This window comes from Lethenteron reissneri, chromosome 58 (assembly GCF_015708825.2).
Source record: "Lethenteron reissneri isolate LAM-NWPU_2019-01 chromosome 58, ASM1570882v1, whole genome shotgun sequence".
In the NCBI taxonomy this organism is placed as follows: Eukaryota; Metazoa; Chordata; class Hyperoartia; order Petromyzontiformes; family Petromyzontidae; genus Lethenteron; species Lethenteron reissneri.
Window position 1 is genome coordinate 5,495,957 of NC_083836.1, and position 26,613 is coordinate 5,522,569.

The 26,613-nt window shown below is 55.4% G+C and overlaps 1 protein-coding gene across 1 annotated transcript in view; it reads left to right on the forward strand.

Moving 5' to 3' along the window:
• Positions 1–26,201, forward strand: part of LOC133357452 (dedicator of cytokinesis protein 9-like) — a 172,587-nt gene extending 146,386 nt beyond the window's left edge. Inside the window, 14 exon segments of the mRNA XM_061575397.1 lie at positions 971–1,147; positions 2,047–2,160; positions 3,170–3,385; positions 3,680–3,737; positions 4,760–4,879; positions 5,914–6,023; positions 6,569–6,691; positions 7,189–7,302; positions 12,452–12,598; positions 15,140–15,350; positions 17,616–17,806; positions 18,711–18,811; positions 19,809–19,947; positions 21,302–26,201. Coding sequence (XP_061431381.1) covers positions 971–1,147; positions 2,047–2,160; positions 3,170–3,385; positions 3,680–3,737; positions 4,760–4,879; positions 5,914–6,023; positions 6,569–6,691; positions 7,189–7,302; positions 12,452–12,598; positions 15,140–15,350; positions 17,616–17,806; positions 18,711–18,811; positions 19,809–19,947; positions 21,302–21,424 — 1,944 coding nt within the window. The 3' untranslated portion in view covers positions 21,425–26,201.
• Positions 26,202–26,613: the final 412 nt, after the last annotated feature.

Below are 26,613 nucleotides of genomic sequence, written 5' to 3' on the forward strand. Positions count from 1 at the left end.
TGTACTGTGTGTGTGCTGTGTGTGTGCTGTGTGTGCTGTGTGTGTGCTGTGTGTGCTGTGCGTGCACTATGTTCTGTGTGTGCTGTGTGCTGTGTGTGTGCTGTGTGTACTGTGTGTTCTGTGTGTGGTGTGTGTGTGTGCTGTGTGTGTGCTGTGTGTGCTGTGCGTGCACTATGTTCTGTGTGTGCTGTGTGCTGTGTGTGTGCTGTGTGTACTGTGTGTTCTGTGTGTGTGGTGTGTGTGTGTGCTGTGTGTGTGCTGTGTGTGTGTGCTGTGTGTGCTGTGTGTGTGCTGTGTGCTATGTGCTGTGTGATATGTGCTGTGTGCTATGTGCTGTGTGCTATGTGCTGTGTGTGTGCTGTGTGTGTGCTGTGTGTGTGCTGTGTGTGTGCTGTGTGTGTGCTGTGTGTGTGCTGTGTGTGCTGTGTGCTGTGTGTGTACTGTGTGTGTGTTGTGTGTGCTGTGTGTGCTGTGTGTGTGCTGTGTGGTGTAGTGCTGCGTGCTGTGTGTGTGCTGTGTGTGTGCTGTGTGTGTGCTGTGTGTGTGCTGTGTGTGCTGTGTGTGTGCTGTGTGTGCTGTGTGTGTGCTGTGTGTGCTGTGTGCTGTGTGTGTGATGTGTGTGTGCTGTGTGTGCTGTGTGTGTGCTGTGTGTGTGCTGTGTGTGTGCTGTGTGTGCTGTGTGTGTGCTGTGTGCTGTGTGCTGTGTGTGCTGTGTGTGCTGTGTGTGTGTTGTGTGTGTGCTGTGTGTGCTGTGTGTGTGCTGTGTGCTGTGTGTGTGCTGTGTGTGTGCTGTGTGTGCTGTGTGTGTGCTGTGTGTGCTATGTGCTGTGTGTGCTGTGTGCTGTGTGTGTGCTGTGTGTGTGCTGTGTGTGCTGTGTGTGTGCTGTGTGTGCTATGTGCTGTGTGGGCTATGTGCTGTGTGTGTGCTATGTGTGCACTGTGTTCTGTGCGTGCTGTGTGCTGTGCGAAGTTCAAGGTGGCATTCCTGCGAGGACGCAGCGAGCTGTGCGGCACGCTGTGCCTGGAGGCGCTGCGCTGCTGCGGGTCGCGCCTGGGCTGGGCGCAGGCGTGCCTGCTGCTGCACCTGCTCATGCGCCTCAACTTCGAGATGTCGGGGCGCGTCGCGTTCTCACGCACACACACGCAGGTGCTCACCCCGCACACCACGCACACACACCACCCACACACATCACGCACACCACACACACACACCACACACACACACCACGCACACACACCACTCACACACACGCAGGTGCTCACCCCGCACACCACGCACACACACCACGCACACACACCACGCACACACACCACGCACACACACCACTCACACACACGCAGGTGCTCACCCCGCACACACACACACCACGCACACACACCACGCACACACACCACACACACACACCACACACACACACCACGCACACACACCACGCACACACACCACTCACACACACGCAGGTGCTCACCCCGCACACCACGCACACACACCACGCACACACACACCACACACACCACCCACACACACCACGCACCACGCACACACACCACGCACACACACCACGCACGCACACGCAGGTGCTCACCCCGCACACCACGCACACACACCACGCACACACACACCACACACACCACGCACACACACCACGCACACCACGCACACACACCACGCACACACAACACGCACACACAACACGCACACACGCACACCACGCACACACTCCACGCACACACAACACGCACACACACCACGCACACACAACACGCACACACACGCACACACACCACGCACACACACCACGCACACACACGCAGGTACTCACCCCGCACACCACGCACACCACACACACCACGCACATCACGCACACCACGCACACACACACACACACGCCACACACACCCACCACGCACACACACACCACGCGCACACATATAGCAACAGAGCGACACGTAAACTGGCGAGGAGATGCGCGCGAGATGCCATTGCAAGCGAGTCTCCGGTGCGAGAGCCGACACGCGACGATGTTGCCGGCGCGGTGCGTGCAGGTGATCGTGGCCGTGAGCCGCCTCATGAGCGAGGCCGGGGATCTGGGCGGCCCCCGCTTCCGGCGCGCGCTCTCCACACTCAACGCCTACGCGGCGAGCGACACCACCGTGAGGGTACGCGCCACCGCCGTAGCCACCGTCGCCTCCATTGCCACCGTCATCACCACCGCCACCACCGTCATCACCACCGCCACCACCGTCATTGCCACCGTCATCACCACCGCCACCACCGTCATCACCACCGCCACCACCATCATCACCACCGCCACCACCATCATCACCACCGCCACCACCACCGCCACCATCGTCATTACCACCGCCACCACCGTCATTGTCACCGTCATCACCACGGCAACCACCGTCATCACCACGGCCACCACCGTCATCACCACGGCAACCACCGTCATCACCACGGCAACCACCGTCATCACCACCGCCACCACCGTCATCACCACCCTCACCACCGCCACCACCGTCATCACCACCGCCACCACCGTCATCGTCACCGCCACCACCATCATCGTCACCGTCATCACCACCACCACCACCGTCATCACCACCGCCACCACCGTCATCACAACCGCCACCACCATCATCGTCACCGTCATCACCACCGCCACCACCGTCATCACAACTGCCACCACCATCATCGTCACCGTCATCACCACCACCACCACCGTCATCACCACCGCCACCACCGTCATCACAACCGCCACCACCATCATCGTCACCGTCATCACCACCGCCACCACCGTCATCACAACTGCCACCACCATCATCGTCACCATCATCACCACCGCCACCACCATCATTGCCACCGTCATCACCACCGCCACCACCATTATCGTCACTGTCATCACCATCATCGCCACCGCCACCACCGTCATCCCACCATCATCGCCACCATCTCAAAGGTGGCCGGCCGTGGTGCCGGCCACCCGCCTGCCTGCGTGCCATGTCGACATTCACAGGTGCTGCTCGCTAACAGCACTTGCCCCAACAGCCCGTTAAAGGCTAAACGGGGTGGTGGGGGATGCGGGATGCGGGGTGGGGGGTGGGATCTCTGTGCGCACGTGTATGTACGCCCGTGTGCGTGTGTGTGCGTGTGCGTGTGCGTGCGCAGGGCAGCGCGTTTGCGGGGCAGGTGAAGGAGCTGACGAAGCGCGTGCGCGCCGTCCTCACGGCCACGCTGCAGATGAAGGAGCACGAGCGCGACCCCGAGATGATGGTCGACCTGCAGCACAGTCTCGCCACCTCCTACGCGGGCATGGCCGAGCTGCGCAAGGCCTGGCTCGAGAGCATGGCGCGCATGCACGAGCGCAACGGGGACCTCTCAGAGGTGCCGCCGACGACGGCGCCGCCGCTCGCTGCGTGCAGCGCCGGCAGCGCCAGCCGCGCTCGCACACACAACAGCAGCACTCACACATACAGCAGCAGCACTCACACATACAGCAGCACCAGCAGCACACACACATACACCAGCAGCACTAACACACAAAGGTGGTCCGGCGTGGGTGTTCCGTGTGTCGGACTTAATGGGGTCTCGGTATCATCACTCGGGGGGGTGGGTGGGCTTTGTGCGTTGATTGTGCTGTGACGTGGCGATGACGGTGGCGCCGCGTGTGTCCTGCAGGCTGCCATGTGTCACATCCACATCGCGGCACTCATGGCGAAATATCTGAAGAGGAGAGGTGAGCGGTCACACGGATATAGACGCACAGATATGCACAGACACACAGACACACACACAGATGCAGATACAAAGACAAAGAGGCAAAGATCCCCTGTATAGCCTTAACAGACTGTAGGGGCAAGTGCTGTTAGCGAGCACCTATGAAGGCCGGAATGGTACACGAGGGGGTGGGTGGCCAGCACCACGCCCGACCGCCTTTGTCTCCCTAGTGGCAATGTTTACACACCGCACCAGGTACTCATTTTGAGGCTGAGTCGACCTAGGGGAGGCCCGGGACCGGTTCAGATAATTGTCACTGATGTTGGCAGTGAGCGGGAATCGAACCCGTGTCGCCGGGTTCATAGCGCAGCGTGCTAACCGCTATACTATCGCTCCCCACCACAGATGCAGATACACACACAGATACACACACACACAGGTACACACACACAGATATACACAACAACAACAACCGCCATTCGCCACTAAGTGGTGGTGACGTCACCACGGCGCTTGTGCCAGGCTATGTGCACCTTGAGGCCACGTGAATTGTCGAACGCCCGCTGGCAGGAGGTCACGGGGCAGACCCAGCAGGTGCCACGGGTCGACTGACTGAGATGACATATACACACACACAGAGACACACAAAGACAAAAGACAAAGATCCCCCGTGTAGCCTTAACAGACTGTTGGGACAAGTGCTGTCAGTGAGTAGCACCTATGAAGCTTGGCACGGAGGCGAGATGTTAACTTCCTCGCCTGGTATACAGGAGGTTGTGGGTTCAATCCCGACCCTGACGCCTGCTGTATATTTGGAGTTTGCGTGTTCTCCCCGTTGTCGCGTGGATTTTCTCCGGGTCGTCCGGTTTTTCACCTCCACGTTCAGAAACAACGTGCGTTTAAGAGTAAGCCACTTCGTAGGTCTATCATCTTGTGACGGCCAGGGTCGCTTCTGAAAAAAAACCCCTCTGCAGCTCAGTGGGGCCTTACTTGTGTAGTAAAAATAAAACGTTTTTACAGTTTAATTTAATTTCACCGCAGGCGTGTGCGACGCCGAGGGGCGAGTGGAGAGACCGCCGGAGCCCGACGCAAACCCCGACGTCAACGCGGACGACCCCGACGAGAGCAGCAGCAGCAACAACACGCTGCACGACACCCAGAGTGAGTGGGGGGGGGGGGTCAAGTGCCGACAGCGATCGCCCGTTTATTATCAGCGCGGCGCGCAAGTTGATGGCGTGGCACGGCCCCCCGTATCAAGCGAGTGCCTCCGGCAGGCGAGGCTGCGTGCACGGTCCAAGCAGCACAGCGCGGGCGAGCAGAGAGGCGGACTGATGTGTGAGCCAGGGGGTGAGTGAGTTTGCGAGTCTATGGGGCGAGCGAGTGGCACTGGCTACGGAAGAGATGGGCTGCTGCGGTACTGGAGGATGTCGAGTTGAGTGGACTTGCCGATGGCTGGTGCCAGCGGTGTCAAGATCGGCCACCTGCAGAGGGAGGCTCTTGAAGGATATTTCTGCACGGTTTGAGGCAGCCGCCCTCCAGCAAACAACGGAGGGGCGGAGGAGCGACGCTCACAACAATGAGCGGAGTGCCGGGCATATAAAACAAAATAATTACACTTAAGCTATTATTTTTATTTTACCAGGTCAGGCCCACTGAGCTACGTAGCTCCTTTTCAGAAGCGACCTGGCCACAAATGATAGCTCAACGAAGTGGCTTATCAAGTGGAAATTATAGCAGCCAAATGTTGATTCTAAATGTGGGGAGAGAGATATACAGCAGGCGTCAGGGTCGGAATCGAACCCACGACCTCCTGCATACCAGGCGCGGGAGTTAACATCTTGCCACCGTGGCGCCTGGAAGCCAGGTGGCACAGGCGGTGCATCTGCTAGTTAAACCCCCACAACGCACGGATTTCTTCTGTAACTTGCCAGTGGGTATAATGCCACTCCGTGTAGCTCCAAAGATCAGCCATCGCGGTGATATCCCCGGCACTCGGTGGTGATTGGCCGGCGGGCGGTCATTGTTGGTGTGCGTGTGGCGAGCGCGTGTGGTGCGTGCGTGTGGTGCCTGTGTGCGCTGATGCAGGGCGCCTGCCACTCTGCGTAGGCCCCAAAGTGCAGCAATCGCGGTTACGTTCCCCCCGGCACTCGGTGGTGAATGGCGGTCGTCGTTGTTGTCGGCGTGCGTGTGTCCAGGCGTGCTGATGCAGGGCATCGCGGCGTTCGAGAGCATCACGCCCAACGTGACGGACGAGGAGACCGCCGAGGACGATGAGTGCGGCACCCAGGACGTGCACTTCAGCGAGGTGCGCCGTGACGGGGACGGCTACGCACAACGTGCCGTGTCGCGGATCCCCCCCCACCCCCCCCTTTCATTACGCGCAGCGTTGTAGAAGTTCTTTCGGTAAAGTCACGTAGAAGGGAAATAATAAAATAATAAAAATAAAACATTAAATCATTCTCACGACGTTTCGGCCACAACGCAAGCAGCCATCCTCACCTGAGGCCACAACGCAAGCAGCCGTCCTCACCTGAGGACGGCTGCTTGCGTTGTGGCCGAAACGTCGTGATAATTATTTTATTATGTTTTATTTTTATTATTTTATTAATTCCCTTCTACGTGACTTTACCGAAAGAACCAAGAAGATGAATCCCTGCAGTCACGAAAGCTTTAAATCGAAAGTTGTAGAAGTTGTAGCAAGAATAGTTGTGAACGTTATTATTTTAATTTGGCAACGGCTGAGATCTACCGCTTCAAACGCAGGTAGTTGCGGGGTTTGGTGGTGAGGTCATCGTGGTTGGTGGTGAGGTCATCGTGGTTGGTGATGAGGACTTCCCGCTGTGCCCGCAGGACATGCTGGTGGAGCAGCTGGAGACGTGCGCCCACATGCTGGAGCGCGCCGAGCGCTTCGAGCTCATGGCCGACATCTACAAGATGATCATCCCCATCTACGAGCACCGCCGCGACTTCCAGGTGCCCGGCGGTGCTCCGCGTCGCGCAAGAGGATACAGACACGGCCGCCACCGAGACAAAGCTTTTAGAATGGGGGGGGGGGCACCCCACCACGCTCACCCCCACCACGCTCACCCCCAGCACTCCCCGCGCAACGTACGCCTGTGGCTGTGCGTGCGTCTGAACAGGGTGGGGAGCGGCGGCGCAGAGGGTTAGCCTGCCGCGCTACGAACCGTGGCGAGCCGCGTTCGATTCACCCCTCGCGGCCAATGCCGGTGACGATTATCTGAACCGGTCCTGGGCCTCCGCCTTGAGTACCTGGGCGCGGCGCGTAGTAAACGTTCGCCACTGGGGAGACGGTGGCGGCCAGGCGTGGTGCTGTCCGCCACCCAGCCCCTCGCGTGCCACAGCGCTGGCCTTCGTAGGTGCCGCTACTCGCTACGAACGGCGCTTGCCCCGACAGTCCGTTAAAGGCTACACGGCGGCCCGGGGCGGGATCTTTGTCTTGGTGTGCACAGAAACTGAGCGATCTCTACATGGCCCTGCACAAGGCCTACGACCAGATCCTGGACGCCACGCGGACGTGCCGACGATTGCTGGGCACCTATTTCCGCGTGGCCTTCTTCGGGCAGGTGAGAGGCAACATCCACAACCGGTCACTCGCTCTCGACGCACCGAGCAGTTGGCAGCCAGCGCCCTAACATAGGGGGCTGGAGGGGGCTGGAGGGGGCGGGAGGGGGCTGGCTTTTGGTGGTGCGGGTCTCCGTGGTTGTTGGTGAGCTCCTCGTTGGCGTTGGTGGGGCGGCCACCGTAGTAGCATTGGAGGGAGGGGTGCTGGAGCGGGCTAGCCCCCCCCCCCCGGTCACCCCCCCCCCTCCCCCACCTTCAGTCAAGTAATGCGATGAGTTTTGTTAAGCGATGGGCTTGCCCAGCTTTGGTTCAAGCGCACCGGGCGTGAGAGAGAGGTGAGAGAGAGCAGAGCGCACGGTCGGTCAAGGCAGGCTGTGGGCCTTACTCGCTCGACGTTCGTGTGACGTTTGTTGAATGTTGACCGTGTCGTGCCGTGGCCCCCCACCCATAACCCTCCTCCCCCGTTCCCCCCCCCCCCTCCCCCCCCCATTGACACACGGTCAAGCTACAGCACCAGGCTTGCTCATGAGCCCCTGCTACCCAACTGCATTTATATATATATTTATATATATATCAAATTAGATATAGAATTCTACGTACTGTATACGTACGTACGTTTTCACACGTAGGCTTTCGCGACAAATATGATCCACCCGATTGGCTCACAAGTGACGGCGTCACATTTAGCGTCGTCTATTTAAGATCGCCTGGTGATGCTGGTTGTAATTACTGACGAGACGCCATGGTACTCGGATTGTAAATGTTGTGGGTTTACTCCCCAACTCACAACCGCTGTGGTGAGCTAGTAACGAACGGGCACCTTCTGTTTACGTGACAAACCTTACTAATTGGCTGTCGCGAGTGGTGGCGTGTTTAACGACACATTTATATTGACGCGATCTAACCCCAAAAACAATCTCCATTATGGATGTATGTACATGGATGTGTCGCACAGCAGCAGAGGGTACCGTAACAAAATCCATTGTTGTACTGTACTCGTATGTTCCCACGTCGATTTACACAACTGTCGCTGACCAGCGTGTTGAGGTATAGTCAAATACCGCCCTCCCCACGTCTCAGACGGTGTGGGAGAAGGCCTTCATCCAGCAGTGGATCGATAAAGGAATGTCAATAAATATTGTTTAGTATGATGTACAGTAAAACCTTGGATTGCGAGCATAATTCGTTCCGGAAATGTCATCCAAAGCACTCGTCGTATATCAGTTGTGATCACGTGACGCTCGGCAGACGAAGCGCACACACGTACTACTCGTATTGCAAGACCTCGCTCGTTTATCAAATTAATATTTATTTTAAAAATGTGCTCGTCTTGCAAAACACTCGCAGACCAAGTTACTCGCAATCCAAGGTTTTACTGTACTACTGTGATCCCAATACTGTGATGGCAGTCTCCCCACCGGCCATCTGTTTCTATAAACTCTATTCCCATTTCACAATGAGCACGATCGATGTAAGTTGTGTGCGTATTTTCACGTTTCATTTTCTCTCCTCCTCTGTGATCGTTCGTGTGTGTAGGCCGTGGTACGTAAGTCTCACCGAGGAGTGAGGTCAATGTTTTACAAATCTGGCGACAAAACACACTAAAGCTTTTTTTTTTCTCACGGGCTTCATAGAACTACCGCCGAGTGCTTGTATCGCTAACAGCTTCCCGCTTCTTGTGTGCAGCAGTGCGGGGCGTGGGGAGGGAATGTACGTTGAACTTAAATCTTGACTTAAAGCTTTCGTGACTGCAGAAATTCATATTCTTTGGGTCTTTCGGTAAAGTCACGTGGAACATTTTTTTTTACAAATGGTGACGATTGCTTGTGTTGCATTCGAAACGTCGTAGTTTTTTGTAAATGTTTTTGTTCTACGTGACTTTACCGAAAGACCCAAAGAGTACGTTGAACTTCTTTCGCGCCGCACCTAACCAACCGTGCTAATCGTAGGTGCGGGGGAAAGACAACAAACTAAACGCAAAAAGGCAGTTCTAAAGAAATTCGTTTTCAATCTCGATTATTTAAAAGTGCATAGAAGGAAGAGCATTCCAGACACCCTCAGAAGCGCATCTGAAAGTGTGCGATGTGGTGACTTTGTTCGAAGGCTAGCCAAAAGCCGCCGCTGCTGCTGCTGCGATGATGACCGGAGTTCGCGTGGTGATAGTTTATACTCCTTAACGCGATCAGCAAGGCATTGTAGTTCATTTCTTCTAACCAACCACTCAGGATGAAGAATGGCGGTAATTAGACCTTGAGAGAGTCCTAGGTACCACATCGGGGCACCGGGCCAGCAACCGCTGATCCAGATCCCGGGTTCGAATCCGGGTTTTACCCTGGCCACCAGCGTAGGCAGTCGGTGGTCTCAGCTGTGTCGCTGACAACTGCACGAGACCCAGAATAACCCATCGTACCGCTTTGCCACTTATCTTCCAGCCCTAGCGACGATGTGCTCCGGGTGGGTCTGTCCAGGTGACGTCACCTTCCCGGCCGCTGTTCTCTGCCGCAAAGTGGCGCGCCGCTCGCTGCGAGAGACGTTTTCGACGGGAATGTGTGAACGATCTCTCCAGTGTCGCGACCCAGATGCGATTGAGCAAAGCAATCATCTGAATGAAACTCGATCCCAGCGTCTACATTTGCAGCCCCGGTTACAGCCAGGGCAACAAAGCTGCATAGCCGTACCGCATCGATGATCCCGGACAATGCTACCGTCGCCGCGCTTGCTTGTGTCAGCTGACGTGTCAGCTTGTGTCGCCAGTCCAGTCGCCGTGTCAGCTTGTGTCGCCAGTCCAGTCGCCGTGTCAGCTTGTGTCGCCAGTTCAGTCGCTGTGTCAGCTTGTTTCGCCAGTTCAGTCGCCGTGTCAGCTTGTGTCACCAATCCAGTCGCCGTGTCAGCTTGTGTCGCCAGTCCAGTTGCTGTGTCAGCTTGTGTCACCAGTTCAGTTGCTGTGTCAGCTTGTGTCACCAGTTCAGTTGCTGTGTCAGCTTATGTCACCAGTTCAGTTGCTGTGTCAGCTTGTGTCACCAGTCCAGTCGCCGTGTCAGCTTGTGTCACCAGTCCAGTCGCCGTGTCAGCTTGTGTCACCAGTCCAGTCGCCGTGTCAGCTTGTGTCACCAGTCCAGTTGCTGTGTCAGCTTGTGTCACCAGTTCAGTTGCTGTGTCAGCTTGTGTCACCAGTTCAGTTGCTGTGTCAGCTTGTGTCGCCAGTCCAGTTGCTGTGTCAGCTTGTGTCACCAGTTCAGTCGCTGTGTCAGCTTGTGTCGCCAGTCCAGTCGCTGTGTCAGCTTGTGTCGCCAGTCCAGTCGCTGTGTCAGCTTGTGTCACCAGTCCAATTGCTGTGTCAGCTTGCGTCACCAGTCCAGTTGCTGTGTCAGCTTGTGTCACCAGTCCAGTCGCCGTGTCAGCTTGTGTCGCCAGTCCAGTCGCTGTGTCAACTTGCGTCACCAGTCCAGTTGCTGTGTCAGCTTGTGTCACCAGTCCCAGTCGCTGTGTCAGCTTGTGTCGCCAGTTCAGTCGCTGTGTCAACTTGCGTCACCAGTCCAGTCGCTGTGTCAGCTTGTGTCACCAGTCCAGTTGCTGTGTCAGCTTGTGTCGCCAGTCCAGTCGCCGTGTCAGCTTGTGTCACCAGTCCAGTCGCTGTGTCAGCTTGTGCCACCAGTCCAGTCGCTGTGTCAGCTTGTGTCGCCAGTCCAGTCGCCGTGTCAGCTTGTGTCACCAGTCCAGTCGCTGTGTCAGCTTGTGTCGCCAGTCCAGTCGCTGTGTCAACTTGTGTCGCCAGTTCAGTCGCCGTGTCAGCTTGTGTCACCAGTCCAGTTGCTGTGTCAGCTTGTGTCGCCAGTCCAGTCGCTGTGTCAGCTTGTGTCACCAGTCCAGTTGCCGTGTCAGCTTGTGTCACCAGTCCAGTCGCCATGTCAGCTTGTGTCACCAGTCCAGTTGCCGTGTCAGCTTGTGTCACCAGTCCAGTTGCCGTGTCAGCTTGTGTCACCAGTGCAGTCGCTGTGTCAGCTTGTGTCGCCAGTCCAGTCGCTGTGTCAACTTGTGTCACCAGTTCAGTCGCTGTGTCAGCTTGTGTCGCCAGTCCAGTCGCTGTGTCAGCTTGTGTCGCCAGTCCAGTCGCTGTGTCAGCTTGTGTCACCAGTCCAATTGCTGTGTCAGCTTGCGTCACCAGTCCAGTTGCTGTGTCAGCTTGTGTCACCAGTCCAGTTGCTGTGTCAGCTTGTGTCGCCAGTCCAGTCGCCGTGTCAGCTTGTGTCACCAGTCCAGTCGCTGTGTCAGCTTGTGTCACCAGTCCAGTCGCTGTGTCAGCTTGTGTCGCCAGTCCAGTCGCCGTGTCAGCTTGTGTCCCCAGTCCAGTCGCCGTGTCAGCTTGTGTCACCAGTCCAGTCGCTGTGTCAGCTTGTGTCGCCAGTCCAGTCGCCGTGTCAGCTTGTGTCACCAGTCCAGTCGCTGTGTCAGCTTGTGTCACCAGTCCAGTCGCCGTGTCAGCTTGTGTCGCCAGTCCAGTCGCCGTGTCGGCTTGTGTCACCAGTCCAGTCGCTGTGTCAGCTTGTGTCGCCAGTCCAGTCGCTGTGTCAACTTGTGTCGCCAGTTCAGTCGCCGTGTCAGCTTGTGTCACCAGTCCAGTTGCTGTGTCAGCTTGTGTCGCCAGTCCAGTCGCTGTGTCAGCTTGTGTCACCAGTCCAGTTGCTGTGTCAGCTTGTGTCGCCAGTCCAGTCGCTGTGTCAGCTTGTGTCACCAGTCCAGTTGCCGTGTCAGCTTGTGTCACCAGTCCAGTCGCCATGTCAGCTTGTGTCACCAGTCCAGTCGCAGTGTCAGCTTGCATCGATTATCCGGGGGATGGGGGTGGGCGAAATGTTACACCGCTATTGCAGTGAAAGAGTAAAACGGCAACTTTAGTGCTGGCAGATGCACGCGTGTGGCCGGAGTAACGCCAGCGCTACTCGGCAGGTCAGAGAGCTGGACATTAGAAATGGAAACTGGGGAAGAAGCCCTTCAGGGGAGGTGATGGCGCAGATGGCGTGGAGTAGTAGTAGTTGTAGCATTCATTTTTATGGTCGGGAGACGTTGATCTTAGGTGGCGAGCGGCCGCTGTTGCTGTTTGCTCCGTGGTCTATTGCCGTGTCCACCCCCTCTGGCCACCTTCCCCCCACCCAGGGCTACTTCGAGGAGGACGAGTGGAAGGAGTACATCTACAAGGAGCCCAAGCTCACGGGCCTCTCCGAGATCTCCCAGCGTCTGCAGCTGCTCTACGCCGACAAGTTCGGCTCGCAGAACGTGCGCATCATCCAGGACTCGAACCCGGTGAGAGGTCGTCGTCGTCGTCGTCGTCATCATCTTCATCGTCGTCGTCATCTTCATCGTCGTAATCGTCATCATCATCGTCGTCGTCATGATGATCGCCATCATTGTCACCGTCGTTATTTTCGTTGTCGTCATCATTGTTGTCGTCATCATCGTTGTCGTCATGATCATAGCCATAAATGTCATCATCATCGTGATTATCATCATCATCATCATTGTCGTCGTCGTCGTCATCATCATCTTCAACATCATCGACACCATAATCATTGTCATCATCATGATCATCGTTATTAACATGATCATTATCATAATTGTCTTCATCATTATCATCATAATTGTCATCATCGCCATCATCGTCGTCGTCATCATCGTTATTCTCATAATCGTCATCGCGGCATGTCCACCGCTCCCACTGTGTGGGCCAGGGCACCCCGAGTTTTCTCGTCAGGATACGTCACTATAATATTGACAATAATGATGATGGTGGCGACGGTGACGATGGTGACGACGGTGACGACGGTGACGATGATGACATTGGTGACGATGGTGACGATGGTGACGATGGTGACATTGGTGACGATGGTGACGATGGTGACATTTGTGACGATGGTGACGATGGTGACGATGGTGATGATGATGACGATGGTGATGATGATGACATTGGTGACGATGATGACGATGGTGACGATGACGACGATGACGACAATGGTGACGATGGTGACATTTGTGACGATGGTGACGATGGTGACGATGGTGACGATGGTGATGATGATGACGATGGTGATGATGATGACATTGGTGACGATGATGACGATGATGACATTTGTGACGATGATGACGATGGTGACGATGACGACGATGACGACAATGGTGACGATGATGAAAATGGTGACGATGATAACGACGATGCACCGCTCAAGACAATCGCATCAAGTTCTCGCTCACCATCTGGGGAATGGTAAAAGTGCCGGATAACTCTGACTCCGTCACGCCAATGCCGGGCAGAGGTCCCCTCTGGAGGAGGGCATTTGGGTCCCACTTTCCAATGCCGGCCAAGAGGGTCTCCATAGAGGTGGGAGTAGCTCCACTTTACCCCAACACACGCGCAACTCGCCGATGGGACTCGCCGTGGCGTTAACCCACTTGAATTGGAATGTCCTGCTTGGGTAGACAGGGGTGGGGACAAAGGGGCTGAAGAAACTCGCTCCCCCCTTGTTTAAATCGATCTAAGACATCGTCGTCCAGGGACAGGGGCTCTCTGGAGGTAGAGTAAAAGATTGGCTTGCGAGTAACTTGGTCTGCGAGTGTTTTGCAAGACGAGCAAAATTTTTAAATAAACATTAATTTGATAAACGAGCGAGGTCTTGCAATACGAGTAGTACGTGTGTACGCTTTGTCTGCCTAGCGTCACGTGATCACAACTGATATACGAGTGCTTTGGATTACAAACATGTCGCTGGAACAAATTATGCTCACAATCCAAGGTTTTACTGTATACTATATTACGAAAAAAAATTCCTAAAAAAAAGTTTTACCAGGTAAGGCCCACTGAGTTGTATAGCTCTTTTTCAGAAGCGACCTGGCCACAAATGATAGCTCAATGAAGGGGCTTTTCAGGTGGAAATTTATAGCAGCCAAATACTCTGAAACGCGTGACATTGGTTGTAAATGTTGGAGGGAAAGAACTGGAGGGTCCGGAGAAAAATCCATGCGACCACAATAAGAGAGAAAAATAACACGGACACTCCATATATACAACAGGCGTCAGAGTCGGGATCGAACCCACAAATTCTTCGTACCAGGCGAGGCAGTTAACATCTCCTCGTCACTGTGATGATGAGAGAGAACACACAAACTCTACATATACAACAGGCATCAGGGTCGGGGATCTAACCCACGACCTCCTGCATACCAGGCGAGGCAGTTAACATTTCCTGGCCACCGTGATGATGATGAGCGAGAGAGACACGCAACCTCCAAATACACAGCAGGCGTCGGGGTCGGGGATCGAACCCACGACCTCCTGCATACCAGGCGAGGCAGTTAACATCTCCTGGCAACCGTGATGATGATGAGAGAGAGAGAGAGACACGCAAACTCCAAATACACAGCAGGCGTCAGGGTCGGGGATCGAACCCACGACCTCCTGCGTACCAGGCGAGGCAGTTAACATCTCCTAGCCACCCTAATGATAATGAGCGAGAGACACACAAACTCCACATACAACAGGCGTCAGGATCGGGGATTGAACCCACGACCTACTGCATACCAGGCGAGGCAGTTAACATTTCCTGGCCACCGTGATGATGATGAGCGAGAGAGACACGCAAACTCCACATATACAGCAGGCGTCGGGGTCGGGGATCGAACCCACGACCTCCTGCGTACCAGGCGAGGCAGTTAACATCTCCTGGCAACCCTGATGATGATGATGAGCGAGAGAGAACACACAAACTCCGCATACAACAGGCGTCAGGGTCAGGGATCGAACCCACGACCTCCTGCGTACCAGGCGAGGTAATCAACATCTCGCCGCCACAGGTGGACGCGTCGGAGCTGGACCCGCGCCTCGCCTACATCCAGATCACGTTCGTGCAGCCCTTCTTCAGCGGCGCCGAGCAGGCCGCGCGGCGCACCGACTTCGAGCGCGGCCACAACGTGCGGCGCTTCGTGTTCGAGACGCCCTACACCGCCTCGGGGCGGAAGCACGGGGACGTCACGGAGCAGTGCAAGCGCCGCACCGTGCTCACCAGTGAGCGCCACCCACCATCCCACCAACCCACCAACCCACCACCCCACCACCCTACCACCCACCACCCACCATCCACCCACCCACCCACCCCACCAACCCACCAACCCACCACCCACCACCCACCACCCACCAACCCACCACCCCCCCACCACCCACCCACCAACCCACCACCCCACCACCCTACCACCCACCACCCCCCCACCACCCCACCACCCACCCACCACCTACCACCCACCCACCACCCACCCACCACCCACCCACCACCCACCCACCACCCCACCACCCACCCACCACCCCCCCACCACCCCACCACCCACCCACCACCTACCACCCACCCACCACCCACCCACCACCCACCCACCACCCACCCACCACCCCACCACCGGCACCACGTCCGGCCACCTTTGTCTCCCCACTGGCGATGTTTGCACATTGCATCAGGTATTAATTTCAGGCTGAGTCGCCCTAAGGGATGCTCAGGAACGGTTCAGATAATCGCCACTGGTGTTTGTTGCCGCGAACGGGAATGGAACTCGCGTCGCTGGATTCGAAGCTCGGCGTGCTAACCGCTGCACCACCGCTCCCCACAGGACACACGCACACACGCAAGAACAACATCGGCCAACTTCGTAGCGGTGAAATTTTATTTTTTTTGCCAGCGGTCGGCAAAATTGCCGTGATGCCAACACGCGGACACTGGGCTGTGTGCGCGACGTGGTGCCGTGGAAGGGCATTGTCACAACAGCATCGCGCAGATCTATTCCTCAGTTATGCAAGTGGATGATGGCCTTGATACTTCTGTAGTCAAGAGTACTCGCATGGTATCGGCGGCATGCAGTTTGAAGGATATCAATCTTATTTCCCTTCTTTGTCTCTTCCCGTGCACCATCAACACCATGCCCACTAACACCACCACCACGTGTCCAATGTCACCACCACAATATCATCACCATCACCCACCCACACTATAACCTCCCACACTACCAACATCGTTATCATCATCCACCATCACCACCACCATGTCCACCACCACCATCATCACCACCACCATCATCATCACCACCATGTCCACCATCACCACCACCATGTCCACCACCACCATCACCACCACCATCATCATCACCACCATGTCCACCACCACCACCATCATATCCACCACCACCATCACCACCACAATCACCACCACCACCATGTCCACCAAAACCATGTCCACCAAAACCATGTCCCCCACCATCACCTCCACCATCATGTCCACCACCACACCATCATCATGTCCACCATCATATCCACCACCACCATCATCACCACCACCACCATGTCCACCATCATCATCACCACCATGTCCACCACCATCATCATCACCACCAAGACCATGTCCACCATCACCACGACCACCATGTCCACCAACATCATCATCATCACCACCACCACCATCACCACCACCACCATGTCCACCATCATCATCACCACCACCATCACCACCACCACCATCATCACCACCACCACCACCATCACCACCATCACCACCATCACCATCATCACCACCATCACCACCATCATCACCACCATCACCACCATCACCACCATCACCACCACCACCACCACCACCATCACCACCACCACCACCATCACCACCACCACCATCATTACCACCACCACCATCATCACCACCACCACCACCATCATCACCACCATCACCACCACCACCATCATCACCACCACCACCACCATCACCACCATCACCACCACTATCACCATCATCACCACCACCACCACCATCACCACCACCACCATCATCACCACCACCACCATCATCACCACCACCACCACCATCATCACCACCATCACCACCACCACCATCATCACCACCACCACCACCATCATCACCACCATCACCACCATCACCACCATCACCATCATCACCACCACCACCACCATCACCACCACCACCATCATCACCACCACCACCACCATCATCACCACCACCACCACCATCATCACCACCATCACCACCACCACCACCATCATCACCACCACCACCACCATCATCACCACCATCACCACCATCACCACCATCACCACCACCACCACCATCACCACCACCACCATCATCACCACCACCACCACCATCATCACCACCATCACCACCATCACCACCATCACCATCAACACCACCATCACCACCACCACCACCACGTCCACCACCACCACCCTTCCCACTTCCACACCGCCCCGCCGCGCACTCTCCCCACCGCCTCTCCCCAGCGTCGCACACGTTCCCGCACGTGCGCAAGCGCGTGCCCGTGGTGGCGCGCCTGCACGAGGAGTTGGGGCCCGTGCAGGTGGCGGTGGACAGCATGCGCAGCAAGGTGGAGGAGCTGAGCACCCTCTGCTCCGAGTCGCCTGCCAACATGATCCAGCTGCAGCTCAAGCTGCAGGGCAGCGTCAGCACGCAGGTGAGACGCCAGGTGTTACGTGTGTATGACGCAGGTGAGACACCAGGTGCCAGGTGTGTATCACGCAGGTGAGACGTCAGGTGCCAGGTGTGTATGACGCAGGTGAGACGCTAGGTGTTACGTGTGTATGATGCAGGTGAGACACCAGGTGTTAGGTGTGTATGACGCAGGTGAGACGTCAGGTGCCAGGTGTGTGTCATGCAGGTGAGATGCCAGGTGCCAGGTGTGTATGACGCAGGTGAGACGTCAGGTGTTAGGTGTGTGTCATGCAGGTGAGATGCCAGGTGTTAGGTGTGTATGACGCAGGTGAGACACCAGGTGCCAGGTGTGTGTCATGCAGGTGAGACGTCAGGTGTTAGGTGTGTATGATGCAGGTGAGACGTCAGGTGCCAGGTGTGTATGACGCAGGTGAGACACCAGGTGCCAGGTGCGTGTCACACAGGTGAGACGTCAGGTGCCAGGTGTGTATGATGCAGGTGAGACGCCAGGTGCCAGGTGTGTGTCATGCAGGTGAGACGTCAGGTGCCAGGTGTGTGTGATGCAGGTGAGACGTCAGGTGCCAGGTGTGTGTGATGCAGGTGAGACGTCAGGTGCCAGGTGTGTGTGATGCAGGTGAGACACCAGGTGCCAGGTGTGTATAACGCAGGTGAAACGTCAGGTGCCAGGTGTGTGTCATGCAGGTGAGACGTCAGCTGCCAGGTGTGTATCGTGCAGGTGAGACGCCAGGTGTTACGTGTGTATGACGCAGGTGAGACGCCAGGTGCCAGGTGTGTATGACGCAGGTGCATGAGAGATGGCAACGGCTTGGGGGAGTCCTTATCCCAGCATCGTGTGTGACGACGACGAAGACGACGAAGATGACGAAGATGACGACGATCTGCTGACACGGCAATGTCTCGCCCAGGTGAACGCGGGACCCCTCGCGTACGCCAGAGCGTTCCTGGATGAGAGCAACTGCGCAAAGTACCCGGAGGAGAGCGTGGAGGAGCTCCGAGACCTCTTCAGGTGCGGCAGCAGCGGCAGCAGCAGCAGCGCGCACGCACGGACGCGTTAAGAGAGTCGCGTAGAGCGAACTGAGCTAGCGGCCGACGCTTAGCCTGGCCGTGCGTCCCACGCCGTCTAACTGCAGTTTGAAGCTTCGCGGGTGAGAAAGACTCTTAAAGGGGTGGTTATCAAGCGTTGTGCTGTCGTCATCGTCGTCCATCATCATCATCATCGTCGTCGTCGTCGGAAACACGGAGGAGGAGGCCTCCTGCACGGTTAAGTCGGCGTCACGACGGATCCAACGAACCCACGAGTTCCTCGGGATGCCCCCCCCCCCCCCTCCCTCGCCCCCTACCGCCAACAATGATGATACGGAGAGGTCACGGGTCGACGCTTCTGGTCAGCGCGGTGTTAGTTGGCGTGTTTGCGTGTGCTTGGATCGCCGCGGCGTGGCGCTGATGTTTGCCAAACATTGTTACGATGACGATTTTGACGGTGACGATGATGGCGATGACGATGGTGGTGATGATGACTTTGACGACAATGGTGACGACGACGATGGTGGTGGTGACGACGACGATGGTGGTGATGATGGCGACGATGATGACGGTGACGATGGTGATGATGTTGATGATGTTGATGACGATAATGATGACGACAGTGATGGTGACGACAATAATTATGATGATTCTGACGATGGCGATGATGGTGATGCCAATGGCGATGGCGACCACGGCAATGATTGTGACGACAGGGACGACGATGTTGACGAGGATAATTACAGTGATTGTGACGACGATGATGGTGGTGACAACAGCGACGGTGATCACAGTAACGACGACAACGACGACGACGACGACAATTACGACGACCGTGACGACGGTGATGATGATGGTGGTGGTGACAACGGCGATGGTGATCACGGTGATGACGACGACGATAATGACGACGATTGTGATGACCGTGACGACGCTGGTGCTAACCCCGGCGACGACGGTGATCATCGTGCGACCTGTAGGCAGTTCGTGGTGGTGTGCGGCTCCGCGCTGGAGCTCAACGAGACGCTCATCAAGGAGGACCAGCAGGAGTACCACGAGGAGCTGAAGCTCAAGTACGGCGAGATGGTGCAGGAGCTGTCCAGCATCCTGCGCGAGATGGTGAGACGTCGCGTGTGCGCGTGCGCATGTGCTCGTGCGTGTGTGTGTGCGTGCGCGTGTGCGTGTGCGCATGTGCTCGTGCGTGCATGTGCGTGTGTGTGCTCGCGCGTGCGCGTGCGTGTGTGTGCGTGTGTGTGCGTGTGTGTGCGTGTGTGCGAGTGTGCGTGTGTGCGTGTGCGTGCGTGTGCGCGTGTGCGTGTATGTGCGTGTGTGTGTGTGTGTGTGCGTGTGTGTGCGTGTGTGTGCGTGTGTGTGGGTGTGCATGTGTGTGCGTGTGTGTGTGTGTGCGTGTGTGTGCGTGTGTGTGTGTGTGTGCGCGTGTGTGTGCGTGTGCGTGTGTGTGTGTGTGTGCGTGTGTGTGTGTGTGCATGTGTGTGCGTGTGTGCTCGTGCGTGCATGTGCGTGTGTGCGCTCGTGCGTGTGCGTGCGCGCGCTCGTGCGTTGAACTCCTTTCGCACCGTGCGTGACCAACCGCGTCAAATCGGAGATGCGGTGTTGAAGGGCAACAACTTAACACGTAATAAACTCCTTAAAAAAGTAAATAAGTCGATTGGACAACGGGAAGTGGACGGCATCTTGATTACAATATTTGACCACGACATGCAGAGGAATGAAGTTTAATAACTTTTTTTCACAACTTCGTTTAACTCTCCGTCGAGAAGTACGTCAACGATGCGGCACCTGCTCCCACATCAACGCTTGCCGCCTGTTTCTAGGGCGAGGCGATTCCAGAGTTTAGGAACAGCGGCGTTTTTGACGTAGCCAAATAAATATTAAATTAATAAGCCGTCCATACAAAATGTTAATTGCTTGAAAAGAGCCGATTAATTGAGTAATGTATGCCGATTTTTGATACAGCCATGCATTGTCACCGGAATTGAGTACGTGTGCAAAATTTGGAATTCATTGGACAACAGGAAGTAGACGAACTTTTGATTTCAAGATTTGACCACGACAAACATAGGAGTCAAGTTAAGTAAAGCCGTTGAAAAAGCTGCTCTAAAGAAATTCGTTTTCATTCGAGAAACACATTGTCGGGGCAAGTGCTGTTAGTGTGTAGCAGCGGTGTAGCCTGACAGACCGTCGAGGCAAGAGCTGTTTGCGATCAGCACCTCTGCGTGTATGTATCTCGAACTTCTTTCACACCGTACGTTGCCAGCCGGGCTAATCGGAGGTGCGGGAATTACACTCGAGAATTTAGAGGAGCAGCCAAACGATCCAAAACAATCTACGGCCTCGGCGTTGCGACGTTTTTCGAAGCCGCGACGGTGGCTGCCTGCGCCCCTTGACCCTTACCCGCGCCCCGTGACCTTCACCCCTCCCCCCTTCATACCCCCCCCCGCGCCCTCGCTAGGTGATGCCGCAGTGGAAGGCCTTGCGTAACAGCGCCGTCAGGGGCTCCGTGCACATGTACTTCAACGCGGTGAGCCAGCCAGCCAGCCTGCGCGGGGTCACGGGGTCATCGTCCAGCGCGTGAGGCCGGGGGCACCGTCCCCGCCGGCTTGTCCTGCAGCGCCGGCGGCAGCAGCAGCAGCGGCAGCAGCAGCGGCAGCAGCAGCAGTGACACCAATACCACCACCGGGAGTGCCAGCACCGCGCCACCGCGACCGCGCCAGGAACACCTGCACCAATACCATCATCGCCATCACCAGCTGCTAATAGCATCAGCAACAGCGCTCGCAGCAATAGCACCAACACAAATGCTACGACCGCCACCACTGCCACCTCCCCTACAACTATGACCATCATCGCCACTGTCAACCGCGCTGCACGTGCCACTACCACGGTCGCTGCCGCCACTCACGACTAACCACAGCCATCACTACCGCTGTTAACACCGCCAACAACGACCGCCGCTACAACCACCAACTATCACGACTACCACCAACTACTACACTGTCACAATCACCACCACCAACCACAACACAACCAACAAGCTCATTGGCTCACAACCAGTGGCAATGAACCCCGGCGATGAATGAATGAAGATGCCTCCGAGCACATCTGCTGCATCCGAGGCCAGAGGCGGTGTTCGCCTGCTGCCTGTGCAGCGTGCTGCTGCATGTGCCACGTGCTGCTATGAGGAGAGCATTCCCCCGTGTCCCGATGGGTCGCCCGGCAACCTCCTGCCGCGTGTGTGAACCTGCAGCGCGGGTGAGGGTTAAGCAGAGAGTCTGTGGCACCGTTTACGGAGGAGGGAGCATGGCCGTCGACTGCCCCGGTGTCTTGGCTCCCATTGCGAAGCAGCAAAAATGGACGTCTGGAAATCGGCGAATGACGTAAATAAATGTGATTTTTAATGGTACGGTTGCATATCGGCTCCCCTGACAAAGAGGGAGGAGGGATGATTCCAGGTAATCTGCCCAAAGATAGTCGAGCGGCATCTGTGCCAATCACAGGCGCGATGTCATCGCAGAATCATAGGCGTGATGACATCACAGAATCACAGGCGTGATGTAATCAGGAGTCCGGATCGTGTGACGTAAGTGGCCGATGATGAGGATGCCACCCCTCGATGTACGATGTAAATAACGAAACGTGACCACTGCCAGCAAAGGAAATGGCGCTTCCAGCCACGCGTGCATACGCGTGTTGTATGTTGAACTTCTTTCGCACCGTACGTTGCCAACCGTGCTAATCGGAGGTGCTGGGGAAAGGACAACATACTGAACGCGACAACGAGCAGTTCTAAAGAAATTTGTCTTCGCTCGAGATGATTTAAAAGCGCATAGCTCCAGCGACTTCCTCATATCGGAGGGAAGAGCGTTCCAGACGGCCACGGAGGCGCATCTCAAAGCGCGCGATGCGGTGACCGTCTCTGTTCGGTGGCCAGTCAAAAGCCGCCGCTGCTAAGGATGACCGGGAGCTCGAGCAATGGTTGATGCTCCTGGACAACGTCACCAAGGTGTCACGGCTCATTTGTGGCAAGCACCTCGCGTGTGTAAAATCGGCAAGATTTCTCCCCGATTGTAAATGTCCTGGCCTCAATGCGGCCCGATGTGAGCGTGACCCCGGGGCTGACGAGCGTGACCCCGGGGCTGACGGGCGTGACCCCGGGGCTGACGGGCGTGACCCCGGGGCTGACGGGCGTGACCCCGGGGCTGACGGGGGTGACCCCGGGGCTGACGAGCGTGACCCCGGGGTTGACGGGCGTGACCCCGGGGTTGACGGGCGTGACCCCGGGGCTGACGGGCGTGACCCCGGGGCTGACGGGCGTGACCCCGGGGCTGCCGAGGGGGAGACGGGTGGAGGGATGACGACTACCATCTCGCCACGTGTCGTCGTTGAGGCTCCCAGGAATTTAGCAGCTTGAAATGTACCCCCCACCACCCCCCGTCCGTCCGTCCGTCCGTCGTGAGGCATCGCCATCAAACTCAGACACATAGGTGACGTCGATCGAGGCTATCGACCACTCGATACGATTCATATCGATTAACCATCCACCATGACCTTACACGGTTGGTGGGGGTGGGGGTGGCACAGCTTTGATTGGGGAGCCGACTGGCGGCTGATGCCGACCAAGAGTGGGCCTGGCCCTGCCGCGGGAATGTGGAAAGTAGCATTTTTCGTCTAGAAACCAAGTGACGCGGACGAGGAACGTTGCCTTCTACACAATACTGTATTACACGTATCGTCGCGATTGCGAATGTGTCGAAGTGTTGTGGGCTTAAAGAGTTACAAGTGTCCGATTGTAAACTCAGAAAAAGAGGTTACGCAGCAGCAGTATAAGAAAACTATTTTAAACTACCATTGGAACCTCATTTGCCAGTAAAAAATATGACAATTGGTTTTTTACCCTTCTATCTGGCAACATGACTGCAGGTTTTGTGGTCTATGCAAACATGACTCCTTGTAAAAAAGGTGTCAGTTTTGTTGCCAGATAGAAGGGTAAAAAACAATTATCATATTTTAAACTATTTAATTTTATGTTACCACGTAAGGCCCACTGAGCTGTATAGCTCTTTTTCATAAGCTACCTGGCCACAAATGATAGCCCAACGAAGTGGCTCATGCCGTGTGCAAAGTTATAGCAGCCAAATAATCTGAACGCGTGAGGTTTGATTCTAAATGCGGAGGGGTGGAGAACAAAAAAAACGGAGGACCCGGAGAGAGAGAGAGAGACACGCAAACTCCAAATACACAGCAGCAGCAGGCGTCAGGGTCGGGATCGAATCCACGACCTCCTGCGTACCAGGCGAGGTAGTTAACATCTCCTAGCCACCGTGATGATGATGAGAGAGAAAGAGAGACACGCAAACTCCAAATATAGAGCAGCAGGCGCCAGGGTCGGGATCGAATCCACGACCTCCTGCGTACCAGGCGAGGTAGTTAACATCTCCTAGCCACCGTGATGATGATGAGAGAGAAAGAGAGACACGCAAACTCCAAATATAGAGCAGCAGGCGCCAGGGTCGGGATCGAATCCACGACCTCCTGCGTACCAGGCGAGGTAGTTAACATCTCCTAGCCACCGTGATGATGATGAGAGAGAAAGAGAGACACGCAAACTCCAAATATAGAGCAGCAGGCGCCAGGGTCGGGATCGAATCCACGACCTCCTGTGTACCAGGCGAGGTAGTTAACATCTCCTAGCCACCGTGATGATGATGAGAGAGAAAGAGAGACACGCAAACTCCAAATAGAGAGCAGCAGGCGCCAGGGTCGGGATCGAATCCACGACCTCTTGCACGCCGGGCGAGGGAGTTAACATCTCCTAGCCACCGTGATGATGATGAGAGAGAAAGAGAGACACGCAAACTCCAAATATACAGCAGCAGGCGCCAGGGTCGGGATCTAATCCACGACCTCCTGCACGCCGGGCGAGGGAGTTCACATCTCCTAGCCACCGTGATGATGATGAGAGAGAAAGAGAGACACGCAAACTCCAAATATACAGCAGCAGGCGCCAGGGTCGGGATCGAATCCACGACCTCCTGCACGCCGGGCGAGGGAGTTCACATCTCCTAGCCACCGTGATGATGATGAGAGAGAAAGAGAGACACGCAAACTCCAAATATACAGCAGCAGGCGCCAGGGTCGGGATCGAATCCACGACCTCCTGCACGCCGGGCGAGGGAGTTCACATCTCCTAGCCACCGTGGCTCCCCAAGGATGCGTGCGACTTGTGGATACTACGGCAGTTTCGTTTCATCGGGTTGCAAACTTCACGCGTGAGTGGTTCCTCCTCGCGAGCCGTTTTCAGTTGTTTCGTACACAACTTGGTACTGTGACGACGGGAAGTCACCATCACGAGCATCGGCCGTCATCATCGTCGTCGTCGTCACCACCACCTATTTTTTTTACATATATCCCATCCACTCATCTCGTTTCACCTCGACCACCGTCTTGTCCCATAGTTCACTGCACAGCACCTTGGTTTAGGCGCGGCGTAAACGTATAAGATAAGAGCAGCCCCTCTAGATGTGGTCACATTTATATGCCCTGTAAATATCATCATCAACAACAACAACAATCTTCACTACAAAGACAAACATCGCTCAGCAATAAGCAATTTATATTACACAATCAACGTTGATCAGAGCAGCCTCTCCAGATGTGGTCACATTTCTATGCCCTATAAATATCATCATCAACAACATTCTTCACTACGACGACAAACATCGCCCAACAATGAGCAACTGATATTATACAATCAACGTTGATAAGAGCAGCCTCTCCAGATGTGGTCACATTTCTATGCCCTGTAAATATCATTATCATCAACAACAACAATCTTCACTACAAAGACAAACATCGCTCAACAATGAGCAACTTATATTACACAATCAACGTTGGTAAGAGCAGCCCCTCCAGATGTGGCCACATTTCTATGCCCTGTAAATATCATCATCATCAACAACAACAATCTTCACCACTAAGACAAACATCGCCCAACAATAAGCAACTTATATTACACAATGAACGTTGATGGCACGGCTCGGCTCAAACCTCGCTTTGGCTCAATTAAGCCGGCCTTGAATGAGCGTAGCTCCATGAGCTGAGCCTGATCCGAGCCGTGTCATTCGAGGTGGAAAACCAGAGCCGATCCGTGATTAGGAACACGGCCCTCGAAGTAATCGTCGTTGTCACCATCATCATCATCATCACAACCACCACCGTCTTCCAACCATCACTGGTGTCATCATCAGTCATCATCAATCATCTTCAACAATAGCGAGCATCTTTTTCGATTGAAAGCTTTCGTGACTGCAGGGATTCATCTTCTTGGTTCTTTCGGTAAAGTCACGTAGAAGGGAAGTAAAAAAAAAACATAATAAAATAATTCTCACGACGTTTCGGCCACAACGCAAGCAGCCGTCCTCAGTTGAAGACCAGGTCTGTCGGGGAGACAGACCTGGTCTTCAGCTGTCTCCCCGACAGATCTGGTCTTCACATGAGGACGGCTGCTTGCGTTGTGGCCGAAACGTCGTGAGAATTATTTTATTATATTTTATTTTTATTATTTTATTACTTCCCTTCTACGTGACTTTACCGAAAGAACCAAAAAGCGAGCATCTTCATTCAAACATTTACATCGCCTTCAGTGCTACTCGCGTCGTCTGTGGGCTCCAGTCGCTGAAAAGTGGTCAATCGGAGAAGGTGATTCATTGCGCAGTGTGTGTGTTAGTATGTTGAACTTCTTTTGCACCGTACGTCGCCGACCGT